At 42.3% G+C, this 27,042-nt stretch overlaps 1 protein-coding gene across 3 annotated transcripts in view; it reads right to left on the reverse strand.

Moving 5' to 3' along the window:
- Positions 1-26,631, reverse strand: part of iqsec1b (IQ motif and Sec7 domain ArfGEF 1b) — a 194,510-nt gene extending 167,879 nt beyond the window's left edge. For 2 of the 3 annotated variants that reach the window (XM_063911924.1, XM_063911926.1), the window contains exon 1: positions 26,059-26,630. In XM_063911924.1, the coding sequence (XP_063767994.1) occupies positions 26,059-26,333 (275 nt within the window). In that variant the 5' untranslated portion in view covers positions 26,334-26,630. Of the gene's footprint in view, positions 1-26,058 lie in introns of all 3 variants that reach the window. The other variant, XM_063911923.1, reaches the window with a different exon arrangement.
- Positions 26,632-27,042: the final 411 nt, after the last annotated feature.

Genomic DNA, 27,042 nt, shown 5'->3' on the forward strand with positions numbered 1-27,042 from the left:
ACTTTAGGAGCAGTGGGCTGCCACGTTTACGGCAGTGTAGGGAACGGGGCCTTGCTCAGGGACACCTTGGTAGCACTTGGTCTTTCTGGGACTTGAACCGTTGACCAAGCCAAGTCCCTACTGACTCCGCCACCACCACCCCAATGCAAAAAGTGGCATAGCAGGTATAAAAAGCATGGATGGATTACTGGACGGGCCTACCGGGCCCAGTCCCAGGGGCCCAAGGGCCAAGGGGGCCCTGAAGCCCTAGTCTCCGCGCTGCCATTTCAATATTGTCTCTACAACATACTACAAATAAAGGGGCCCTGAAGCCATAACATTGGTTACATTATGTAATATATCTCAATAGGGCCCCCCAATCATATGCCACGGGTTGTGTAATTAATTCATCCCTCATACGTTAAAGCCCCCCCCCCCCCCAAATTACATAGAATAGCATATGATAGGTCATACAGTGCTCCTGAACCACAGCTTATCAATGTCATTCATCCCTAATATCGGAAAAGGGCCCTTAAATCAGTTAGAATGGGGTAGGATATACCATAAAGCAGGGGTTCCCAACCTTTTACAAGCTGGCCCCCCCTCGAAGGTTAGAATATTGTCAAGCCTTGATGACGATGCATGATTTCAAGCACTTTTCTTATGAGTGATGTGATCTGTGTGATGTAGGGGTTTGGGCCCCTTGCATTGCGCCTGCTTATTTGTGACTTATGTGCTTATGTGTTCTTTGACTTGTTGTAAATCCTCAAGATACACGTGAATAAAATTCGACTGTGCTTTTAGCGCAACCTTTAACACCACTGATTTGCGCGTGAGGGTGAAGTTAGCGTGGTGCTTCTTTTGGGGGCTTTTCTCGTCGTCACAGGCCCAGGGGCCCAATGTCTCTTAATCCGTCCCTAATAAAAAGGCATGCAATGATAAAGAATAAGCTAACTTGTGAAGTGTAGAGAAGAAAAACCCTTATGAGAGAATAGAAATAAAGACTAATGAGTAACCTGATCTCTTTCCGTTAGTTTTGGATCACGTTAATAGGAAATGCACCGCAAACAAACAGAAGGGAAAATAAATATAATACTAAAGGTGTGTAAATGTCAAAAAGGTGATTCCTGCAATAAAAAAACCCTACATTTCATGAAGCAAATTCAGACAGTAGTCCAGAGAATAACAATACAAGTGCGTTTTAAAGCGTGTAGTACTCCTGCTAGTGATACCCGTTGTTGAGTCATTTGATTACAGCTTTGTTTATGTGGCTGTAAGGGAAGGCCGTCATCTTCATTTACTGTCAAACTCAGTGTTTCTGTTTAATAGATTAAAGATATTTAAAATAAAAGTAGCCAAAATGAAAACCAAAAAAGAAAATCACATTATATTGACCGTGCTGTAGTTCCTTTATATCCCAAAATTGTCCGCCAATTTGAAATAATCCAAAACTTTACTGATGCAGAAAAGATATTGGTTGTTTGTAGGAAATGTGTCCGCACCGTTCTTCTTTATTGCACATTATTGTAAGTCTCTTTTTAATGTAATGTTAGGTATATATAATGCTATCTAATTAACCGAGGTATAGTTTCTAGATGAGCCCATAGTATATGATAAAAACACATTTGAAGGAAACCGTTTTTATGTCTCATCAGGGTTTTTCCTAGACAAAAACAGCATGAGGCGCTCACTTCAGTTCCCGCCAAAATTAAGCCCCGCCCACTTTCCTGTGAGATACTGCATCAGAGCGAAGAGGAAAATAATAGTGTCTTCACGTCTTAAAGCTGCTGAGTCCTACATTGCACCTCAAACAACAAATAAATCCAGAGGTTTCTTTACTTCCTCTCCAAAAAAAATGAGAGTAAAAGAAAGGATCAGAAATCTCAGTCTCAGTGTCAGCCTGCTGCCTGCCACCCGTCCCCCGGCAGACCCACCGGACATCCATCCCCTTTTTATTCTCCGTAAGCGGTCTCTGCCGTCTGACCAGACACCAGACCCCATCTTCATATTTCTGGACTCATTAAACCCTTTCTGACCAGCAGAGAGATTGTTTTCTGGCAGCACTTTAACATGTTACGGGGGAAATAAGATTAGAAAAAGAATAGATGAGATGGGACTCTTTTTTGCTAACACCTTTCCAAAAAAAACAGACACTTCTCTAACCTTCTGCAGCTTCACCTAAACACTGTGAGAGTCCTGCAGTAAATATAGTGTTGTTATTAGACACCAGAGGCCTCTTCAATAATGCATGATGTTCTGATTCCTTTGGAGAATGTCATTCAGAGACCTTCATCCCTCTCTCTCTCCGTTCCCCTTCCTCCTCATGTGGGGTGATATAAGTCAGAGTTGAGTCAGGATTTTCAAAGCAGTCACTTCCTGTCGCCTTATCTCCATCTCCGCTCACTTCCTGTCATTCAGACCCCTTCCAGAGCCACGCTGCAGCTCTGACCTCTCTTCCTCACCCACTTCCTGTCTGCTGCTTGAACCCTCTGCCACGGGTGACATCATTGTGCAAAAACCTGCTATTTTTACGTTTCGTCTAGAGCTTCAATGTCAAATAGACCTTTGTTTCCGTTAGCCACGGACAAGAAGTATGCTGGCTGTCAAACCGTGTACCGTTTGCAGGGTTCGATGGCATTTTCAGGCCCTCAGATGTGTTTGATTCACCAAAAAGGGTCACAGACCTTCATTTGAGAGGATTTTGTCTGAGTCAACACTGTGTGGGGGGACTTCTGTTGGTAAATTACAACTGAGAGCTATTACTTTACATATCATGTGGGAGGAAACAGCAAATATGGCAATGCTGAATAAATCTTAATGACCGACTACACCTACACTGAACGTCTGTGGGAATACAAACACTCACACATTCATTGTCTGCTCGTTTAGAGAGGCTGAAAGCTTCTGAAGTCAACATCTCTCTCAAAATAGTTTTAACCTGAGAAAATATTCTGCACATTTTCAGGTTCATATCAGTATTTAATGTCTCCATGCTTTAATGTTCAAAAAGCTCTTTATGTTTCTCATACTGTCTGTGCTGCAGCACCTCTTTCACCCTCTGTCTGAAACCAGAGCCCAGTCTGCTCTGATTGGTTAGCTGGCCGGCTCTGTTGTGATTGCGCAACCGCTTAGAGATGTCCCGCCCCCTTAGCCTATCACTATATTCTGCTAATTATGATTGGTTAGCCCATCATGAGTCATTTCAGGTGTGCTTTAACAACACCTCAATACACAGACAGATGCACCTGGACCAAAGCGACACCTGAGCTACTGTTCTGGATACAGAGTCAATAAAAACGACAGAACTCAGTTTCAAATACAACAATTCAAAAGTGACAAAGCCATTGTATTCATAACAGATGTAAAGGAGGAAGTCGGGGAACATAAAACCAAAACACAAGGTCCGCAGCGGGAGGAAGTCAGGGTTATAACGTCTGCAAATCTGTGGAACTGGCATACTGCTATGGAAATAAAGAGATTACTTCCCCAAACAAACAAAAACATCACAGAGGGACGAGAAAGGAACGCTGAGTCAGCAGGGATAGAGTATAGGTACTCTGTAGTAGTATAAATACTGTATTAGGTTTGCCTTTGTTTGATAGAAATGTATTACATCTTATTATTTATTTGTTTGTATTCTTTTTTTATTTTTTATTATTTATTTATTTTATTTTTTAAATATTTTTTATTATTTATTTATTTTTATTTATTTTTTATTATTTATTTATTTTTATTTTTTAAATATTTTTTATTATTTATTTATTTTTATTTATTTTTTATTATTTATTTATTTATTTGTATTCTTTTTTTATTTTATTATTTAGTTATGTAATTTCTCTTGGATTTATTTGCATTGCATTTGGTTTTAATGTAAGTAAGTAACTGAAAATAATCGGGTTCTTTTGTATTGTGAAACTTAGATTAGGTTACAGATTTATTTTGTGTAAAGGAGGACCAGTAACCGAGCCTGGCTCCGCCCTCCTACGTACTTCCGCTCAATTTTGATTTCGCTTCAGTACTACGTCTGGGCTACATCGTTGGTTTTTCTCCGGCCAAATTTTTGGCGGTCCAATCAGCGACCAGAGGGAGTGGCTGAGAACGATGACGTTGAGGTTGTGCGCTAGTTTGAGTTGTAGTTTAATAATGGCGGCGGTGAAAGATGCGAGCGAAGCTTTTCGATCCTTTGTGGCAACGCTGTCGAATGTCCTAAAGATCAAACCGGAGCGAGAACAAGCTTTGTTGAGGTTTGTCCGGTCGGTTCCGGCGCATGATGTACGTCACGACCAAATGATTGATTAGCGATTGGTTATTGCAGATCCAGAGTGGCACTGGGCAGATCCAATAGTTTTAAACTTCAACAGAGTACCCGCCTTCAAGTCAGTTAACGCTTGCCAATGGAGAGTGGCCAGACTCTCTGTACAAATGAAATGTAGTATGAGAGTCTGGTAGGACCAGGCTACCAGTAACCCTCCCAACCTGCGTATTAATATAAACCCTATCGACCCACAGAGCTTTCAATCCCTGCGGTAGGAACACTTCTTTTATTGGGATGAATCAGAGGAAATGACAGAGCCTTCAGAAGAGTGAACGTGCTTCAGTGTTTGTGGTGTCGCCGTTAAAGCCAAGGTTGCTGTGCGGCTCCCCAGTGTCAGGCTGGTGGTGGTGGTGGTGGGAGGGGTGGTGGTTTGTGCACCATCATTAGCAGGTATTCCAAGCAGACAGACAGTCCCAGCTTGACGCTCTCCCAGGAAGCTTCAGATGAAATGGCACAAATAATGAGGCACATTATCCATCACAGGCAGGGGGCAGCTGGTTCAGAGTGAATGTGCCCCCAACACACACACACACACACACACACACACACACACACACACACACACCCAGCAAATTGGAGCATCGCAACAATACAGTGTTCAAAGATTTCCGCTTAAATGGGCAAACGTGAAAATATTTGGGGAAATAAAATGACACAATTTCATGATTTTTTTACAACTTACAAAGAACATGTCCCAAGAAACATTGCCTGTGTAGGTAACCCATGTTCCTATCACGTTACACCCTAACTGTTTTTGCACTAACATTGAACTACAATTCCACCATTTTATTGCACCTGTATAATAGTATCATTATCCACATATTTCACAAAGTGTTCCACCCGTATTCCACAGTTTCTACACCAATATTGGACTACTTATTGACCCATTTCACACTGATATTACACCCACTATTACTATTTTATTGCACCTATATTACTCTATTATTCCACCCATTCTGTACAGTAATTACACCAATATTACACAGTTTTTGCACCAATACTGAACCGTTATTACACCCATATTTTACTAATATTTCACCCGTTATACCGACATTACACTCCCTATTACTGTTTTATTATGCCTATATTTCACATTGTATTCCACCCGTAATCCACAGTTTCTACACCAATATTGAACCGTTATTCCACCCATATTATACCGACATTACACACCCTATTACTATTTTATCGCACCTATATAATACTATTATTCCACTGTTTAAAAATAGTGATTATGCCTGTTGTATACCCTCATCTCGGTCTAGGATGCAGATATTCAATTATTGATAACGAAACTTTTTATTAAAAGGTCATTAAGTAACTGCTGCCATTTAGTTTTGGAGAGAAATTGTGATTTTATACCTACATGTTTTTGACTCAGTGTTTCCTCCTTTAAAATGACCGTTTCCCCCAAAAAAACAGATTCCATTTAAGGGTTAAAAAGAAAGCACGAAATGTCAGTTTTCACCATTCCTAAACACAAGTAAGAAACAGAGCGAAAAAGTGTTATGAGTGCATTTCTATATCCCAAGATGAGCAGAACAATGCGTCAAAATACGCCTCTATATATGTTTGAGTTTCAAAAGTGTGGACATCCAAAAGGACCACAGAGTCTGAGGCCTCTGTCAGTGGTTTCTCTTCAATTACAGAGAGTGAAGCAGTCAGCGGAGGCGCATGAGGAATGTTGATCTTTTTAAAGATTTGATTCGTCTTTCTATACAGTCAGCAGCTTCAAGAACCCCTCAGTCTGTTGTTTTTATCTTTGGGTCTACATGACAGAGTCTGACTGTCCGTGTCGTCTCAATATGTGAACAGATGGCTGAAGATCTTCCTCCAACAAAGATATATATATATACTCTCTCCTGCCGCGCATGTCAATCAAAGTCCAGAGAACTGTCATGAAGAGTGGTGCAGAAATCAGTCCTTAAACCCCGAAAGGATCTGCATTTTAGCACTTCTGGTCTTAAAGTCAAAGGTTTTTGAAAGTCTTTGTCATTGGAATCCTGAAAATAGTTCTAACGTCTTGTTCAGTGAGATACAATTCTTCAGTAAGTACTTCACTGGTGAATTGAAAGTGTAAATGAGACGGCTAAACGTCATCAAGCCGGACATTAGCCTCCTTTAGCTTAGCAGTGGTGACGTGAGGTCATGTGACCGTGCTGTAGTTCCTTTATAGCCCAACTTTAGCCGCCTTTAGCTTAGCGGTGGTGACGTGAGGTCATGTGACCGTGCTGTAGTTCCTTTATAGCCCGACGTTAGCCTCCTTTAGCTTAGCAGTGGAGACGTGAAGTCATGTGACCGTGCTGTAGTTCCTTTATAGCCCGACGTTAGCCGCCTTTAGCTTAGCGGTGGTGACGTGAGGTCATGTGACCGTGCTGTAGTTCCTTTATAGCCCGACGTTAGCCTCCTTTAGCTTAGCAGTGGAGACGTGAAGTCATGTGACCGTGCTGTAGTTCCTTTATAGCCCGACATTAGCCTCCTTTAGCTTAGCAGTGGAGACGTAAGGTCATGTGACCATGCTGTAGTTTCTTTATAGCCCGACGTTAGCTTTTACTTCTCACGATTGCACTTCTGCTCAAAAATCGTGGTGTTAATATGTGGAGAATATCCTGCTGAACAAAATGTGTATGTATCAAATAAATGTGTACAAGTGAAAGTTTATTTTCTGTTATGTTGACGCCCAGGGTGAGGATCTAATATAGAAAATACATCAGGAGTAAAGGGGGAAATAATAAGTATATTTAAAGAAGTCATGCACTGATAATAAATTAAATTGTATACAAAAATATTAATGTGACAAAAATCACGTGAATTCAATTCAGTTTATATAACAGATATTTCTGCCCTTATCGTCTTGCCTTGTCATTATTGGAGTGGTCCTATATATACACACTGGAATACAGAATAATCGTCATTTCTGAGCTGGTCTTGGCATTACAGCATCCACCGAGATACAGTATTATGCAACCCTATCCGTAGGTGCTGCCATAATCCCCGGCCTCTGACGGAGAGTGCCTAAATCTAGAGCAGGACTTAAGAGGTCAGTGCGGTTCAGACTGGCCGAGGCTGCCCGCCTGTGTGTGGCATGGGGACCTGAGGGATTAAAGCCTCTGAGATCACACCAGCGACAGTCGGACTGCACATCTGGGGACCGAAGGTCAACAGAAACGCCGGGCATTGAATAATACACCTCTTCTTCCTGACGGCAGGGGAGGTCGCGACAGGAGATCAGAGGAAATGCCTCGTGTTCTTTAATTTCCTCTACAGCGTCGGGCACAGGGATGTTCCTCCCCCGGTATGTGGCTGGAATATGAAAGATATGCAGGCTGTGACATAAGCAGTGATTTAGCTGAGCTTGTACTTTAAAATATAGAAAAACTCATGTATTTCAGATTTCTTTACACAAGCCTCGCTGCCACAATTTCAGAAAATGATTTAAAATCGCCAAAACCCCTGAAAAAAAGAGAACAACCTTCCCAGATATCCCCAAATAAAATGCCTTTTATTCTGAGCTGAAGGTTGGTGGTAAATCTGGAGGGTCGTTTTTGTTTGGGAGTTTAGTTTTTGACAATCTTTCTAGAAGAACTGCTTACTGAAATCAATCACATTTTAAGTATGCAGCCCAAAAATCAGATATACATTTTTTTTTCAGGAAGCTTTACATCATACAACACCCGCTGTCCTTAGACCCTCACAGCTTACAAGAAAAACCCCCAAGATTAACAGGCTAAGATGCTAGAAACCTCGATGAGAGCGACAGAGCTGGATCCCAGGATGGACGGACAGACGTGCATTAGGTATTGTGTGAATAGATTTAAAACATAGAGCATCAGGGCATATCTATGATAGTGGGATAGCCTCAACATGGCTGAGATGGTGGCTCGCAGCCAGCAGAGCTAACAGCTCAAACACTAAACTGATGGGGAACTGGAGGCTTCCTCAACGCATTCAGTCGGGACAACATCATCAGTTATAGGTCTAAGTGCCAATAAAATCAACTAAGAGTTCTTTAGATCCAACAAAACCCACATATATTTCCCTGTCAATGCCTTCTGTGACAGAGAAGCAAAGCAGAGTGGACCCAACAGACAAAGGTTCAACAGAAAAATACCTTTATGAAGGTTTAAGCCAGGTGGGACACAGCCCAACCTAACAGAACTCTCCGATGCACGAGAAAGAAGGAGCCGATGTCGACCCACAAAAGGATGCCCGGGACATAAATACAAGCAGAACTAATTAGACGCAGCTGGAGAGGGCAGACAAAAACACAAGGGGAGCATGTGAAGAGAAACAGGCGGGGAAAAACACAACACAGGAAGTAAAAACAGACAACAGACACGGGGGGGGGGGGGGGCGTATTTCAAAATCAACAGGAAACACGGACAGATCATGACACACACATTGATTCTGGGGTCCAAAAAGTGGGTGACTTTTGATATCGGAAAGCAGCTACTTGTCTTACAACTGTATAGAACATTTGATAATGATAATGTGTTTCCTTTCCTGGTATCTGGAAAGCTAGCCTGAGGTGACAACACAAAAAGCAACCAAAGCGTGACCCTAACCCTAACCCTCACCTACAGATATTGATCTAATTAAAAGAGGTCTTCCTTTCATCAACACAGGAATCGATGCATATATTTTTAGCCACACACGGACAGTGATCCATTTGGGTTTTGATAATCCAGCGTCAGATCCCCTTTGATTTCACGGTGAACTGGAGACCAGACGCTCATTAATCAAAGGCTGTTTACACGATGCCACAAACGAAACGAAAATGTCAAGGATGTTGGGAGGCTGGCGTTAGCCTTGATTCCACCAGTCCTTCCTCGGGCTCAGACACATTGCTGGACGGCCTCCAGGGACAGGCTTTGCTCGCATGGCTGCTTGACCTCTGACCTGAGGAGGCTGTCACTGGTACAGCTCATCCCTGCGAGCTGAAGTGAACCAGCTGAGGTGACAACCTGACACGTTTAAGACAAAGTGGGAATTCAGTCCTGGTGACAGAAGCTAAGTATTCACTCTGAGGTTATGCCTGTTTGGAAAACGCCATGAAAGTATTGTTATAATGAGCATTTGGTTTTGACACAAATAGTAGAGTACGGCTAAATAATGTGTACGTTTTATGGATATTTATTGACCTGGGGATGCCCGGATCCAACCCAGTACTGATTACTGATACTCAAAGGGGTCAAAGGTCATGAAGGGTTACAGCAGAGAGGTGCAGTGATGACACATTTCTGTAGGCCAACCCGGACGTTAGCCTTGCAAGGACTCCCTAGAAGAAAGACAATGGGATTTTCAAGTGGTTTTTGGTAAATTGCAGAAAATAACCTCTGTGGAAAAAACACATTTATGATATTCAACTGTATTTTTCAGAAGGATAATCTCCACATATTAAGCCCACTTTGTATATTTGAAGCATGAATGCAATCGGCAGAAATAAAAAGCCAATATAAACGAACTACCGCTAAGCTAAAGGCGGCTAATGTTGGGCACTTGTTAGCAACCCGTTGTTTTTATTACACATGCCTCAAACTTTCACCAGTGGGGTATTTACTGATGTATTGTATGCAGTATTTTATCTCTGAGGCTTGTGTTGACTACAGATTTTATTTCAGAACTACAAACATGTTGGAAAAACTGTTGACTTTGAGACGAGCGAAGAGGTAACATCTAGACTCATTTCCGAGACTACTTCCTGCACCGATCTACAGTAAGTCCCTTCTATATATCTTTCTGAAGTGCATAAACATCCCTTTCAAGTTTGGATCAATAGAAGGTGAAGTGTGTCTGGTACAGTCAGAGGTATTCACCGCGACTTTTCATCACTGAGATTTAATTGGGAGTGAGTCACAGCGATCTGGCAGCCTGCGAAAAAACCAATGGCGTTCATGTGAGGAGCTTTTTTTGCCAATACACGACATTAATTATCCACATTCAAGACCTCTTCACCTACAAAGAAGTTGAAAATCGGGGGCTCTTGACACTCTTGGATGTGGAAGAGTGCAGCTGGCAAAGACACGAGCGAAAAGGTACATTTGAACGGCAGATGTTTGCTATAATAAAACCTCCGTCACGTCCGACTACTTTAAAGAGATGCCAATTATAACTCTTTAGATGAAACCCAGCATTTTGTCGACAGTTGCTATTTAGCATTCGACTGAAGAATTTTTGGATGGGGCTATAAATGCCTCCACACATGGCTCGACTTTGCAAGAAAAAATAGATACAGCTTGATCTATTTCAGATAAATCAAACCGTCTTTAGACAGAAAAAGACAATCCGTGGATATTTAATCAATACGAGAGTCCTTGGACTTGCAGGGGGAGTGTTTGAAATGATCAGCCGGCTGCCTGGATGTTTCTCCGGTATGGATGGCTATTATCTTCCGTGCAGGGCAGGAGCAGGTCACTATTCCACCTAATTAGTTTGCAGAGAAGCTTTTCTATAAGCCTCACCACCACATGCTGCATCTTGAGGCCTGGCAATTACTCATAATGAATGTGGTGCCATGCATCCAGGAAGACAAATATAATGCCTGAGTGACACACACACACATTTGGAGTACATGACCATACAAGGACATGTAAATTGGGTTCAGGAAAATGAATTGGTTAGCCATCTCTGTGCGGGTTTGCGGTTCACCCTCATTTGATTAAGCACCTGCAGAGAGATTAAGAACAATCTGTAGCAAACAGCTTTAGACCCTTCTGTGTAATTTATTGCCTAGAAATCAATGCTAAAGTACTGCTAATGATCTCACTTCCAAAAACAGGTTCACAGTAACAGCTGTAATCACAGTTAAGTAGAAGAATTTAGTGTTGAAGTGTTAGTGTTGAATTAAAAATGAGAACTAAATGGAGCCAACTCAATGCTGGTGTTCAAACTGTTGTGTCAGTCGCTTTTTAATCCATCACAAGATTCATCACATTCAGCATCCAACACCATGAACAGGCAGAACTCAGGGGTGAGGGCAATGCATGGGCAGGCACTCATACTCAAATTAACCCCATAATGCTAGCTTAAAACCCACCGTTCATGTGTTTATTGCCCAGTGAAAAGAGCTGGAAAACTTCAGTATGTACAGCCTACATCCATGCAGCAACATTTCATTGGCTTACTGTAACAAGAAGCTCAATTCCTGCAGGACCAACAGCACAGACTCATGAAACATATGTGGGCAGGTGATAGGGTTCCTGATCGATACCACTGACTCAACAATTAACCCCCACTCCCCACAACCCACCAACGCTTCACTGACAGTCCGGAATCTCAGCTACGAACGAAGCCTAATATTTTAGAGAGGGATATATTTAATTCATTACTATTATTACTATTAGTCTAGCTGTGAACAGCTGTTGGAAACTTTGCTCATCATGAAACAAAATATTGCTTTTATTCTACGGTACATGATCCAATCGCCCCCAAACTTCATATGTATCTGTCCAGCCCTGAAGACAATCGCATGACAATTGGAGGTTTCATCATATGACTTAGCCATGGTGATTGACTCTTTGGCATTTAAGACAATGTTGCTGTAACTCCAATAGACATGGTCATATCAGCTTAAAACGTTAAGGGTTTCTTTAACGGTGCAGACCTCAAAACATGCAAGCCAATTGCGAGGTTTCATGATATGACTTTGCCATGGTAATTAGATAGATAGTTTATCTATCTCTCTATCCATCTATATTATTTGTCACCATGAAACACAGTGTTGCTGTAAGTCCAATAAACATCGTCCCATTGGCCCCAAACTTCAATTGCAAGTCCACAAAACCCCAATATGCAAATGAAATTCATGGATTGAGAACCCGTTCATCACTTCTTGCAGCTTCAATTCATACTAGTATTATTTTTGTGTGCTTTTTGAACAAAAAACATGGATAAGAATACACTAATCTTGAAAAGAGAAAAGATGCCATGTCCCAGATTGTATCTAATAGCTATTTCCATCTGCAGTCCCCGGGCAGGTACACAAAGGCACAAAAAAACAAGAAAGTGCCTCTATTGCACAAACAATTATAAAGCAGATCTGAGCACAGGTCTGTGAGACATAGTTCAGTGAAAACATAATATTGCATTTTAAGTAAAAACTCAAATTATTGTTGGCAGGATTGGTTGCTCAATATCCATTTTTGCCGCACCATGGGAGAAAGAGTGACAGTCAGTGCACGTTTCAACCTCAGCTTATATGCCAAACCATCTCAGCCTCATCAAACCGTGTCTTTGTAGCAGAAAATTGAACATGCTGGCAGTAGGGGAAGGTCATGCAAACAGCCTTCGGTGGAGCTCAGCACTCCTCACCCTGCAGATATCGAGTGTCTGAGTCTCCTCTGCTGGACCAGCAGTCAGAGACCCAGAGGGCTTCTGTTTACTGATCCTCTGCGGGCCTGGCAGGCCGGGGATGGATCGGCTACTCGCAGAGCCTTTCTGCAGCATCTCAGAGCCCAGAACCATTCCCCCCCAAGGACCCCCCGACACATGTGCAACAAATCAAAGCTGTCTTATGCCAAAGACCTGAGGTGGGAGAAGTACTCAGATCTTGTTCTTGAGTAAAGTAGAAGTACTCTGATCTTGTACTTGAGTAAAGTAGAAGTACTCAGATCTTGTTCTTGAGTAAAGTAGAAGTACTCAGATCTTGTTCTTGAGTAAAGTAGAAGTACTCAGATCTTGTACTTGAATAAAGTAGAAGTACTCAGGTCTTGTACTTAAGTAAAGTAGAAGTACTCAGATCTTGTACTTGAGTAAAGTAGAAGTACTCAGATCTTGTACTTGAGTAAAGTAGAAGTACTCAGGTCTTGTACTTGAGTAAAGTAGAAGTACTCAGATCTTGTACTTGAATAAAGTAGAAGTACTCAGGTCTTGTACTTAAGTAAAGTAGAAGTACTCAGATCTTGTACTTGAGTAAAGTAGAAGTACTCAGATCTTGTACTTGAGTAAAAGTAGAAGTAGTCAGGTCTTGTACTTGAGTAAAGTAGAAGTACTCAGATCTTGTACTTGAGTAAAGTAGAAGTACTCAGGTCTTGTACTTGAGTAAAGTAGAAGTACTCAGATCTTGTACTTGAGTAAAGTAGAAGTACTCAGGTCTTGTACTTGAGTAAAGTAGAAGTACTCAGGTCTTGTACTTGAGTAAAGTAGAAGTACTCAGATCTTGTACTTGAGTAAAGTAGAAGTACTCAGGTCTTGTACTTGAGTAAAGTAGAAGTACTCAGATCTTGTACTTGAGTAAAGTAGAAGTACTCAGGTCTTGTACTTGAGTAAAGTAGAAGTACCAGAGTGTAGGAATACTCTGTCACAGTAAAGTATTCTAAATGTTCCTCCAGTGAAAGTAGAAAGTACTCTCCTCTAAATGTACTTTAAGTAGCGACAGTAAAAGTAGTCATTGTCTGATTGGTCCATTTCAGAATAATATCTCTGATCTGTTTTATAATGATTGATCATTAAAGTGTTCTCAGAGCTGGTAAAGGTGCAGCTAGTTTGAATGGCTTTGTATACTGCAGGGTAGCTGCTGGATTTACTGCAGGTGAACTACAGTCTGATTTAAGGGAGATTATATTTACCATCATTCATCCTAATCTGCCTAGCAACTAAAGGGATTAAATACATGTAGTGGAGTAAGAGTACACCATTCACCTCCGAATTGTAGTGGAGTAGAAGTATACAGTAGCACAACATGGAAAGACTCAAGTAAAGAACAAGTATCTCAAAATTGTACTTAAGGACAGTACGTAATGTACGTAGTTAATTAACACCACTGCAGAACAGAGACACAATCTAAGCTCTCTATTTCTACATTGTCTCTCATGTGTCAGTGAGTGAGTATACTTGCCTGTTTTTTCAATGATGAGCTTCGTAAATAATTAACTAATTCAAAATATGATGCCTTAAGAGTTTAGTGTTCCCTTTCCTGTCACATCACAGCGAGGGCGAGCAGATTAAAGTGTCAGGCCAGAATGCAGTGTTTTGACAAGCTTGTTAGTGTTTGATTTTAAGCATGAAATTACTACTTCCTGTAGCACAACGAGGCATTAACGAAGATTGATTAGTGGTTCATAGACTCTTGCAGCACCGAAGGAAAAACTACCCAAAAGGAAATAGGGAAGAGATAGGGTTTGGTACCCAGATACTTAGAGAAGCTGGTTCTATTTGAGCTCTACTACAGCCTGGTAAACCTAAAGGAAACATATTGTCTGCTGCATGATGTTACATTTGCTCCATGGCCTGAAGGATGTTCTTGGGCCTCTAAGCACCACTTGTGTAGATATCACACATATGTATAAACAACAATTGGCAAGGGTTATCAGTTCATAAGTGGGGGAAAAGTTACCTAAACCTAAGCTATTTTTGATATGACCACAGCTTTAAGCTATAAAAACAAGAATTAACACCCTTGTGTTTTTACGCCTCCACCCACCTTTCAAAATCCGGTTATGTAGGTACAGGTAGGTCCAATTACATGTTATTTATACAGCCCAATATCATAAATAAACCTTTGTCTCAGGGGGGTTTACATTGTGTACAGCATACCACACCCTCTGTCATTACACCCTCAAACCAGACAAGAAATACTCCCAAGAAACCCCTGAATCCAAGAGGAATAATGGAAGATAACTTGGGGAGAGAGACAGAGGAGGATCCCTCTCCCAAGACGGACGTGCGTGCAATAGGTGTCGTGTGAAGATCAAAAAGATAAGAAATTAACAACAGATTGTTAAAGTGGACGTTTGTATAAGTTGGAAGTAATTCACACAACATGTTCCTGAGTATCGCAGATTACCTAGGAGATGACAAACGGAACTTTACCCATTGACCTCAAAAATCTCAGACCTAATCCTTGAGTACAAGTCGACTTCTGCACCAAATTTGAAGGAATTCCTTTAAGGGCGCTCCAGAGATGTTGAGATATTTAACGGGAACGGGACGGACAGATTGTGCAGACAGACAACCCGGAACATCATGCCTCCGGCCGTGGCTGCTCTTGGCACAGAGGCATGAAGGTGTCGGTGGATTTGTGTTATTACCCTCTCCAATTCAGCCATGTGGCGTCTCAAGATAACAGCCTCTCTGGGTTGCTGGGTTTCACAAAGATTGCTGAAGGTTTGCTCGAATCACTACAGTAAACAAACGAAATAACAAAACCATTTTAAACGTCAGTAAAGGACAGCTTCTCATACACAGATTTGGATGAGCGGTTGGTGATTGTTATTATTTGTTACACAGCTTAGTTTAATACTGGACTCTGATGGACATTTTAGAGGTAGTTAATATTCACTAACAGACCGCTGCTAAGGAGGATTACGGGACTTTGTGCAGTCATAGCAATCTGCAGAAAGAAGTCCGGTCAATTTAACTTCTGCTGATCCATCAGAAAACACCATGGAATACTTTTTCAAAGACACTGGACGTCAGAGAATTCAAAAGGAGAAGACAGACAGGAAGTGAACACTAACGGGAATACAATATGGACTCTGGCCGTGTTTAAAGACTTGTTTATAATAAACTCTTTTATTCATCGTAAATTCTTCAAGCAGCTAAACCAGAACAGTATTTGACAAAAGACTCATTATTTTCCGCCTGCTTTTAGACCTAAAACGGACTGAAAATGTCAAAACGAAAGCCTCAGGACACCTGAGGGAGACATCTATCTGTGTGAGTGGACCTGCAGGTATTCCTCAGTCTTACACTCCCATCTGACCTTTAGATATTCTGATCTATGGGATGGATCAAATATCCAACACTGCTGCTAAGACAAGGACAGTCACAGTCTACATTTCACTGGGGGCTGAGCAGATGTGAGTCGATTCAAAATCTAACATTTAAGGTTTTTCTATTCACCAAAGCTCGATTTTTGGGGGTAATTCTAAAAGAGCATGAGACGAACAGTCAATGCAACTTCAGTGAGAAGCTAGGTGGCTTAATTCGATGCAGCAGATCTCCTTTCTCAGTGTGTGTGTGTGTGTGTGTGTGTGTGTGTGATGCGATTAATCTGGAAGCCCTACAATCAGCGCAGGCCTCTGGCAGCGTGACAGAGGAGGCCTGTGGTGCCGCGAGACAGAGAGTCAACAAACAGGACCGAAATGTGCCAAGCGATGATCATAAAACAGCTTGTTCATGAGAGAAGTTTGCTACTGTTTAAGGCTGACAGCTGCTCTGACTCCATCTATTCAAAGTTCAAAACATTGGCAACCAAAGGAGCTCATTACTCCCACAGGAGGAGGAGGAGAAGAGCAGGGAAACATCACGATGAGTCTGTGGTAAAGCTTGCTTCATCACTATTAAGACTTTAACGGTACAACTACTCGAAAATGCGTATCGATCCGGCACTTTAACAGTATTCTTATTGGGTTTTCTTGAACTAACATAGCTTTATTGTATTCAAATACAACACAAACAGATCACTGAACCAATGTTTGAATGATTAAGGTCTAGCTTAACTCACCTGCAAGCATACTAACGTACCTGATGTGGTATCGTTACTCGTAGACGGGGCAACAACAGAGCTTTGAGATTGGTTAAAACTGTGCGCATCTCCGTCTGAATATGGTCTAAGATTGCCAGATGTTTCACCAGATTGCGAGTGTGTGCACTAAAGCGAATAACACTTATTGCAATTCCCCATTTGCGCCTCCACACTCTCAGGGACCGTGCATTCGGTGTCGATGCCCCAACCCCCTGGAACTCCCTCTCTGCGTCTCTGGACATCTTCGAGTCAACCCTGAAAACTCTTCCGTCTAAAAAAGCCTTCAAAGTTTAGTTTGGACGTCACACATCGCCTCATCTGCCTCCTTTTCTGTTGTCTCTGTAGTCCCAGAGTGTGTTTAGTGTTCCCACCCTTTGTTAAAGCGTCCTTTGGGATATGAAAGTTATACATGCAAGTAATTATTATTATTGTGGAAAAGAGCATTGTCCACATCGAGCCGTGCAAAGTGTAATGACACCTTTGAACGCTTCCTTCTCTCGCCATTGCAGTAGCAGACCTTTGTGTTTTCTGTGCAGCACATGTGAGAGAGCAACCATGCATAATAGATGAACTTTGTAATCTTATTTCAAGTAAGAAACCTTGCCAAGCAAAACCGATAACGTTGAATCTTATCCACACCACGGCCATCCCTCGTGATCCCGTAGAACTGAAGAATTAGTTGCCTTTATGTACATCACGTCCTGCAGCCCTTTTAATGTTAACAAGTAAACACAAGATCCAGAGCAAAGTGAATCCCTGCTGGCAGACTCTCTCCAACCGGCACACCTGTGAACTTTGGCAAAGCCGACACACGTTCATCGGCCCACAGCCACCTCCGATCAAAGACTAGGAGTTCAGAGTCTTTATAGGTGCAGAAAGATATAATGGATGAGTGTTGGTCAAGCCGAAAGAGATGTCCTGTCGCTGGCCGAGGAATGGCTGCTGCTGCTGGATGATCGATGGCCTCCATTTACACACCTGGTGAGATCCTGGAGTCAAATGTTGTCATCTGCTCTCGAATGGATGCCATCACAGCGACTCTGTTCCACACAATGAAGGGCAACAGGAAGCGAACAGTGGTAAACATGGCAGGGGACAACTACTGTATGTTGTTGGAGAGTTGCATACATAGAAGAAGAGCTTGTAATCCCAGCTGAAGCAAGCATACAGCCCTTCCTGATCCTACCACCAGGGTTTGTAGGGTCACTTAAGAAATGTTTTGGGTTACTTTCACAAGCTATCTGAGACTAAATGTACTCAGTAACTTATTCAAACCACTCATTACTGCAGTTTGTGGAAAATAAGTGAACGCCAAAAGTTCTCTTTATATCATCCAGGTTCACATTTAACGTAAAGGTGCAGTGTGTGTTAGCTGGGAGAGTGTATTGGCGGATGTGAAATAAAATCTCCATACCTCCTAATGTTTGACTGATAGAAAGCTTCCTGAAACTAAAGAGGGGTGTGTGTTTTTAGATTAAGCCCTCCACATGAACAAAGAAAGCCAGTTTACCCAGAATCCACTTCAAGACCCTGGTACTGGCCTACCGAGCTGTGAGGGGATCAGCCCCTTCCTACATCCAGGCCTTGGTTAAACCATACAATCCATCCCCTGGACTTTCCTCGGTGTCAGGCAATCAGACCCAGGTACTCCTCAAAAACACGCCTGTTTGCTATCCTGGCTCCTGATTGGTGGAACGAGCTCCCCTTTGCCATCAGGACAGCAGAAACTCTGCATATCCACCAGCTCGTCTAATGGTATGACTGGTTTGAAGTGAATATATCTGCACCTTTCTTGTTTGTATTGTGGACATATTGTGCGTCAGCTACATGTCATGTCATGTGCATGATGCATTATCTACAGTAGCCCAGAAGGGACAAACCAAAAACATCCAGGTAGGGCACGTCATGCATTTACTGCAGCCTTGGAAGCTGGGGGGGTGTCACATAGTCATTACAGTTTAAATCCAGTTAAATGGTACAGGCTTTGCTGAAAATAGTAACACAAATCGTGCACAATAACGAAATACTATAATGCAGATACAGTAAATGCTGCATAGAGACACATTTCCACTGCTTTGTACTGCAATGGAATCATATCAGATTGACATTATAATGAACAATGAAGTCATTCTGAGAGGCAACATTAGTTTTCCTTTTTTGGGGGGGGATTATTTGCTGTCATGATATCCCAGCAGAGAGTTAGAATTCAGAGGGATATCTTTAGTAGAGAAAAACAGGGGGATGCACGTACTGTGTCTGTGTTATTCAGCCTCAATTTAATGCAGTCAGGGAGTCCTCTCATTGTTTATGTCATCACTTTGGTTTTGGGAACACATCAATTACATATGAAATCAATTTCTCATTAACAGCTGACACCTAACGCCTGTCCATGTTGAGTGATAAATAACCAGAATTAAATGGCAGCATGTTCATTCTCCTGCAAGTTTAACCACATAAGATACAGAGAATCAGCACAGAGAGAGAATAGACTGAATCATATAATAAAGCATTTCTCGTCTACCTCCAACCCGGTCCTTGAATATTTTATTCCACATTGTATTTTCCCTTTTGAAAGTGTATTCATTCTCTTGGTCTCTTTGTATTCACACGGCAGCCAGTCGAACCCCCAACCCTCGGGCTTCTAAAAGTTGTATGAAATGTATTTGTGCTTTGGCTTTAAATGACAAAAAGTGCATATCCCCCCAGCAGCCGGAGCATATGTGATTACTCATGAAGTAAAAAAACATTGTTATACCCAACCAATTTTCACTCTTTGTCCTCTGGCAGCGTTCACGTTTTTCATTCCTGCGAAAACTCAGAGCTGCTGACCGGTGAGCTGTTTCCTGCAGCGCTTCTCACACACAGACACACACACAAACACACACACACACACACACACGAGGCGCACTATACAGATGAAGCTTTCCGAAATGAATATTCTGAGGAAGACCAGCTTTAGGTAAGAGTGCATGACGTACAGCTTTGTGTTCCTTCTACGTGTCGTCCTGTGAATCTGTCTGAGGTGATAAAGAGCTTCCTAAAAAAGGAGTGAAATGTTCAACTTTAAGAGGAAGTATTCTGCTATTTTTCAACTGTTGTATTCTGTGTCTCTCCTGGGACATGTCTCCATGCTCTAATGTTCAGAAAGCTCTTTATGTTTCTCATCCTGCCTGTGCTGCAGCTCCTCTTTTCACCCTCTGTCTGAAACCAGAGCCCAGTCTGCTCTGATTGGTTTGCTGATTCCGGCTCTTTTGTGATCGGTCAATCAGCTTAGAGACGTCCCGCCTCCTTAGCCTATCACATACAATGTGTTGGGAGCGCTAGCCAATAGAAGCAAGTGTTACACAGTGATGTCACTATCACGAATTCTCCAAAAAAGATCTTCTCATCGTCAAATAAAAACTAACATAGGTCGATAAAAGGGGACCCAAAAAAGAAATGAAAAGGGTACAAAGTGGAGCTGATCAATATCAAAGCACTTTTAGATAGTGTCCGATTTTGACGGGATAAGGAGTACGAGCTGTCCCATTTTTTCATTATCGGCTGATTAAAAAGGCACTTTTCAGATCTTGTCTTGTGTTGACAGACCAGTATTGCAACCTCTAAACTAATGCTGTTTTTAAATTACACAAAACAGCAATAATCCTCACATTTGATTAGCTGCACCCGGAGGATTTGTACTGCCGATTATTCTCTGATTGATGAATGGATTATTAAACTGATTGTAGTCAGAACATCAGACCCACTGGAAATAAGACAGCTTTAGTTTGAGGTAAAACTAAAAGTGAACACGTGCAAAATGTCTGTAATAATCCCCAACATTCAGTCCATTCAACCCTCCTGAATGCGTCAATGAATAACCAATGGCATTAGATTAGATATAACTTATTCATTATTTTTCTACAGATCGTGCAGCCCGACACACACGGTCTGACCTTGAAAAGAGCTGTGTTAGTTGTGAACTTTAACAGCCAAATAAAGCAGGGAGTAAACACAGCAGCTCTACCTCGGTGGATTAGAGGCGCTCATAAAGCAGCCGGGAACAACAAGCTGCCACTCTATCTGAGCACAAACACCACTCAGAGCTCACCGCGCTGATTACAGGCGAGCAGGATGACCTGTGCGCTGCGTGCTAACAGACTCACGTTATAATGTGTGTGTGTGTGTGTGTGTGTGTGTGTGAGTGTGGGCTTGGGGAACGGTAACGGTAATCAGGATACAAACAAGGTACTGTATTTCCAGTAAGTTCAACAAAATACACTTTGAAAGTAACCCTCCCTTCCCTATGTGTGTGTGTGTGTGTGTGTGTGTGTGTGTGTGTGTGTGTGTCTGGTTGTGTGTGTGTGTGCGTGTGTGTCATACTAACTAGGACTAGCAGAGCTTCCCTATTGGCCCGCCAGTCAAGGCCAGCAGTGTGTGCTGACTGCGGTCAACACAGAACAGCTGACGTGGCCCAACTGTTGACAGAACACAGGGGGACAGGACTCTCTCTTAGTGTGTGTGTGTGTGTGTGTGTGTGTGTGTGTGTGTGTGTGTGTGTGTGTGTGTGTGTGTGTGTGTGTGTGTGTGTGTGTGTGTGTGTGTGTGTGTGTGTGTGTGTGTGTGTGTGTGTGTGTGTGTGTGTGCTTGATTTTAAACCACGGAGATGCCACAGAAATGTAAACAGGAATCTGTGTGCTGCTGTGCCTCTCGGGTCACACTCGGATGAAGAATCCCGAGACGAGCTTCCAGACTCTGCTCCGCGCTGATAACTATTTATAGCGGCGTGCAAACGATGAGCGAGCATATATGGTAATGATGTCATAGGTTAAAAAGGCCTAACAGTGTTGCACTCAGCACAAATAAAAAGAGGAGCAGGATATTGCTGTGGACGCAGCTTTTTTCCCGAGCAAGAAATACATTTTGTGAAGTCAGTTTTTTCTGGGGGGGGTGGGCAGAAGAAGCAACGTGAGTAAGTGGTGGCGTGACAACCTGGGGTCAGGGGTCATCAACCGCTCTCTCTTTTTTTGTATATTTAAAAAGGAGCCTTCTTATTGAGATTGAAAGTCAAGAGTGTCCTGTTCGAGAGTCAGTTACAGACAACAAATCATCGATCGGAAACGTCATCACACAGTTCTAAGCATCTACAGGTAGAGATGCTGCTTCTCGGTGATGAAGCACTTTAAAAACGGTTGATCTCAGTTCATACAGAGCAGTGGTGATGTAGGTCTGTGACAGACAGATGTTTATGATACTTAAACGTTTCATTCCGCAGGATGATCTCCACATATTTACACGACTTTGGGATTTTTTGCACCGTAAATAAGATCGGCAGAAGTAAAAAACTAACATTACGCTTACAAATAGCTACAGCACGGTCACATGACTTCACGTCTCCAGCGCTAAGCTAAAGGAGGCTAATGTTGGGCTATAAAGGAACTACAGCACGGTCACATGACTTCACGTCTCCAGCGCTAAGCTAAAGGAGGCTAATGTTGGGCTATAAAGGAACTACAGCACGGTCACATGACTTCATGTCTCCAGCGCTAAGCTAAAGGCGGCTAATGTTGGGCTATAAAGGAACTACAGCACGGTCACATGACTTCACGTCACCACCGCTAAGCTAAAGGCGGCTAATGTTGGGCTATAAAGGAACTACAGCACGGTCACATGACTTCACGTCACCACCGCTAAGCTAAACGTGGCTAACGTCGGGCTATAAAGGAACTACAGCATGGTCACATGACTTCACGTCTCCAGCCCTTTAAATCAGGATAGGCCAATGGTTTAGCATACAGGTGGACCATCCAACCCGAACACACAAGGAGCCGTGGTGCGTTCAAGGGTTTTAAGGTCATAATTAATCTTAGATCTAACTATCTGTAGGACTGCAGAGCTAATGCTGTGATCTCCTCCTCACTGAGGCAGGAGAAGGATGGAGGAAGTGAAGGAACTATGGCACCGGCAGAGGGTACACACCTTGAATATATAAAACAGATTTTGCCGTTTGATTAATCCCTCTAATATCTCTAATTATCTGTATTAGACAAAAGCAGGCAATCTTGCAAATCAATACACAGGCTCAAGAGAAGTAATGGGCTTTTGACAGCAATGTGATAAAGTACTTGCACTTCTAAAGGTGCACTCCTGTGATTGCACAAAGTTCAGTTTGTTGAATATGTTCTGTGGCTTTTGGGGGAGGATCTGGTTTTAGACTTTAACAGAAGCTCCGCATTTCAATCTGAAGGTGTAGGGTTTGAAAGAAGTGATCATTTAAGAGGCACTTTGAGGGCTGTTGAGCCAGATTACATATTAAAAGTAAAATGTCCACACTCTTTTAAAGATGTTGTACTTCATCTTTATGCAACTTTGAACTGTTTCACTTGCAGGAAGCTCAATGTACGCTGTCTGAGATCTTGAGTGACTACAAGTTTAATTTACTGCATACGTCCTGGGAGAGGGATCCCTCCTCTGTTGTTCTCCCTGAGCTTTCTTCCATTTCTCCCCCGTTAACTGTGGGGTTGTTCTGGAAGTGTTTCCTTGTCCAATGTGAGGGTCCAAGGACGGAGGGTGTTGTATTCCTATTCCGTACAAACAGTAAAGCCCACTGAGACAAAACTCAAATGTGTGATATTGGGCTTTATTCCAGGCTGACGTCAGGGACAACGACACATATCACTGCAAAACGCAGGCAGTGCCAACAACAATACTAGTTAGAAAGCAGACTTGGGTATTTTTCAGGTATAAGATTATTATGAATATCATTATAATTAATAATAACTTCACATGGTTATTATTTCACAGTGTATACATGTTTGTTTTACTTATAGGTTTCTTATATTTTTCCGTACCGATTTATTTTGTCTGCCTTTATTTTTTGAAGGGTACGATATCTGTCTGATTGTTTTTATCATCATACCTTTGACCTCCTGGTGTCTTCACATTCAAACACTATTTCATGTTGTCATGACGCATGTGTTCAAGGTGGATTTTCTTGTTGTTGGTTTTAATTTCAGATGAGGTTAGGGTTTTGTAAAGCACTTTGAACTGCAGCTGCTATGTGAAAAGTGCAAAATAAATCAAGCTTTATCCTCATCATCATCATCATCATCATCATCAATAATAAGAATAATGAGAATGAGAATGAAAAAGAATCCCAATATTTTCTCGCCCTCACAGGATAATAGAAGATCTGCCCGGCAACAGACGTAAGAACCGTTGGTCAAAACAACGTCTAAACAGACTAAATGTAGATCTACTTCTTTAGTTTTACATTTTAAACCAACAGAGATTGTATTGAGGCAGAGGCAGCAGTGTGGACTAAATTGTTGATGTGAATAAATTGTGTTTTGTGTTGGCTTGTGGCCGCCTTACATCATTTTATTCCCAGCCGAATGTGAATATGAATCCAGTGATATCTCAACATTCCTCAGACTACAGAGCTCATGGTTGTTCATGTGACCGACTGTGTCCAGAGATAATCTGCAGGACCCAGATAAGCTTTATACGTCCTGGATCAACACTAGAAATGTAATAAAGGAAAAACATGGATTGGGATTAGAGCTGCATGTCAGAAAACGTCAGAAAGTCCTGGCTTCAGAATAAAACCTTACACAATACCACAACCAGGAACTCTAAGAGCTTCAGACAATGTTAAAACATAACTCCAACTCCCAGCTTTAAAACCTCTCAGCCTGCATGGACGACTTATTTATTTAAACAATAAGCCACACATGTATAATTTGGCATTTCTGAAATAGCTCTAAGTGGAAAACTCTCCAAAGCAACCATGTCCGTCAAATTAAAAAGCGGAGGAAAATCAAGTCACCGCTTTATAGCCATGAGTAAAATCCAGAGGCTGAAGTGTTTCTCAGAGAGCGACCCGATCACCATCTTTGCATTTATCGATCACAGAGGCATTATAGCTCGACACGCTGCTGTGCGAGCGCTGTATTTAGCATGTTGCGTTTGCCTACCAACAATCACAGGTTACTCATATTGAGTATCAAAAAGAATGCACTATATTACATGTTGTGTTGTTACAGTTCATTGCCAGAAGGTCATTTGAATAACAATTCTGAGAATAAATTAAGGGGTTGTGTAGTTTTTCTTTGTGTTGGTTGACAAAGTTTGCAATTTGAAGACTTGGGTTCCTGTGTATAAGTCCCATTAATCATCAGTTTCTAGTCCTCGTCTCCTGGACATTTCAGTTACATATTCCTTCATAGAAAAATTTCCTTGGGAACAATTATCAAATATGAACTAGTGGAAATCTTCTCAGTGACCTTAACGTGAACCAGTGGGAAAAACCACGTCAGACGGCTCAAAAGACAAAAACAACTCTCATAGATTCTTGATGTTACTTCATATTTGTATAAAACACAACAACAAATGGCACAGGAGTCCATCCTCGCTCAACAATTGTTAGGATGCTAATGTATTGGAAACCCTACAACACACAATTCAACGTTTCTGAAACAAGTTCTTAGTGGGAAACTCTCCCAAGCATAGTCATATCAAATTCAAAACCTGAGGAAAATCAAGTCCCCGCTTTATAGCCACGTTTAACAAAATCCAGAGACTGAAATCTTCCTCAGTGCGGGTCGATCGCCCTTTGATTATCAGTTTAGATTTACTGTATCTGTGAGGCATAAGATGGGGTTCTGGTATGAATCCCAATGTGTACCTAGCCCTTATCTCTTGGACCTTTCAGTTACATACTCACTCAAAAAAAACAACCTTAATATGAACACATAGGATAGTGAACCATTGGGGAAGACAATGTTTGTGTATTCAAACAATTAACCATGCATGTCTAATTTGGCAGCTCTGAAACCAAGTGGGAAACTCTCCAAAGCACCCATGTCATATCAAATTGAAAAGCTCTAAAAGGGCGAGCTGCTGCAGGCTACACACTGCACATCACAAACCCTGCATGGCAAGGTCTCCAGACAATCTAGTTTACCTGTCGCCTTAGCAACCAGCAGGAGCAAAGAACGTGAACCTGTTTTCTCACACACCATTTGCTCTTTATTCAAAACAAAGTCCCACCCACTTTTAACGAGAAATCATTCCACAGAGCTCCTAAGGGGATCCACATTACGCAATACGCGTGTCAAGCGTGCGCAGCCCGTGTGTGAGAGTGTGAAATATAATCCCTGACAGTGTGGAAATGACACTGATGATTAAAAAACGCATCCGTGTCAAAGTGGCAAAGAAGTGCGCCTTTTGATTCGGTTGTTCCACCTGACGCAGATGGCACACACAGATCTTGGGAATGTGGTGGCACACAGAAATGAAATGCCCATGAACAACTTACTTTTCCTGCATGGCATTCTCCTTGATGGCTCCCAGGGTGGAGGAGTTGTTCCCCTGCTGGAGTCTGCAGGTGGCCAGGTGCCTCTGGTGCTGCTCCTTCAGACACACGTTCTCCTTGCACAGATCTGTCACATGGATCTCCAGCTCGTCTATCCGGACCCTCTGCTTCTCCAGAAGCCCCTGCTGCGTCTCGATGATTTTATTCAGCTCCTGTAGATACTCCGCCGCCTTGCTGGGGTTCTCCGTCGGGTTCTCCATCCCGTAAAAGCCGTCCATGGAGGCGATATCCACGCAACAAAAATAAAAAAGAAGCCCTCACAGCTCAGTAGAAGTAAGAAATCCAGAGGTCCCCTTTAGCTCCGACATGCCTGCTGTTTTGTGGTGGAAGTTGTCCGGGTTTGGTGCGCGTCCACCAAGCTCTCTGCGCCGCAAAGTCTAACCTCCTGCCAGCCGGGGAAAAAGCGTTTAACTCTTTCAGGGCTGGAGCTTCAGCTACGCGCTACGTTTGTGTTTTATATAATAATCCAGAGAGACCCCGACCACTGCAGCCGTGCATCCACTCAACAGGTAGTCCGTTTCGCCAAATCACACATGCACTCGTACCTCGACGCGCGACGGCCATTAGTGTGCACGCTGTCAGCTGTGTTTGTTCATGCAGGAGGTAGTACTACACCCCTCCCTCCTCCAGCATGTAAACAGCAGGTCGATGTGCCTGGTAGCCTGGGGAGAAAAAGGCTGAGATGAGAGGATTTTATACTCACATACTTTGTCACATATATTTGGGTCTTATAAAGGGTCTTCTGGGAAATAGCTACGGAGAGAGATGTCAATTATTTTTGGTATTTCTCTAAATAAGAACCCACTTACTATTACTCGAAAAACACACAATAATAAGTCATAATAAAAAGACTCCTTATTCCTTATAAGTACAATAGCAATTATTAAACATACAAGGACTGGTTCAAAGAGAATAACTGAATGAATT

The sequence above is a fragment of the Eleginops maclovinus genome, chromosome 20 (genome assembly GCF_036324505.1).
Source record: "Eleginops maclovinus isolate JMC-PN-2008 ecotype Puerto Natales chromosome 20, JC_Emac_rtc_rv5, whole genome shotgun sequence".
NCBI lineage: Eukaryota > Metazoa > Chordata > Actinopteri > Perciformes > Eleginopidae > Eleginops > Eleginops maclovinus.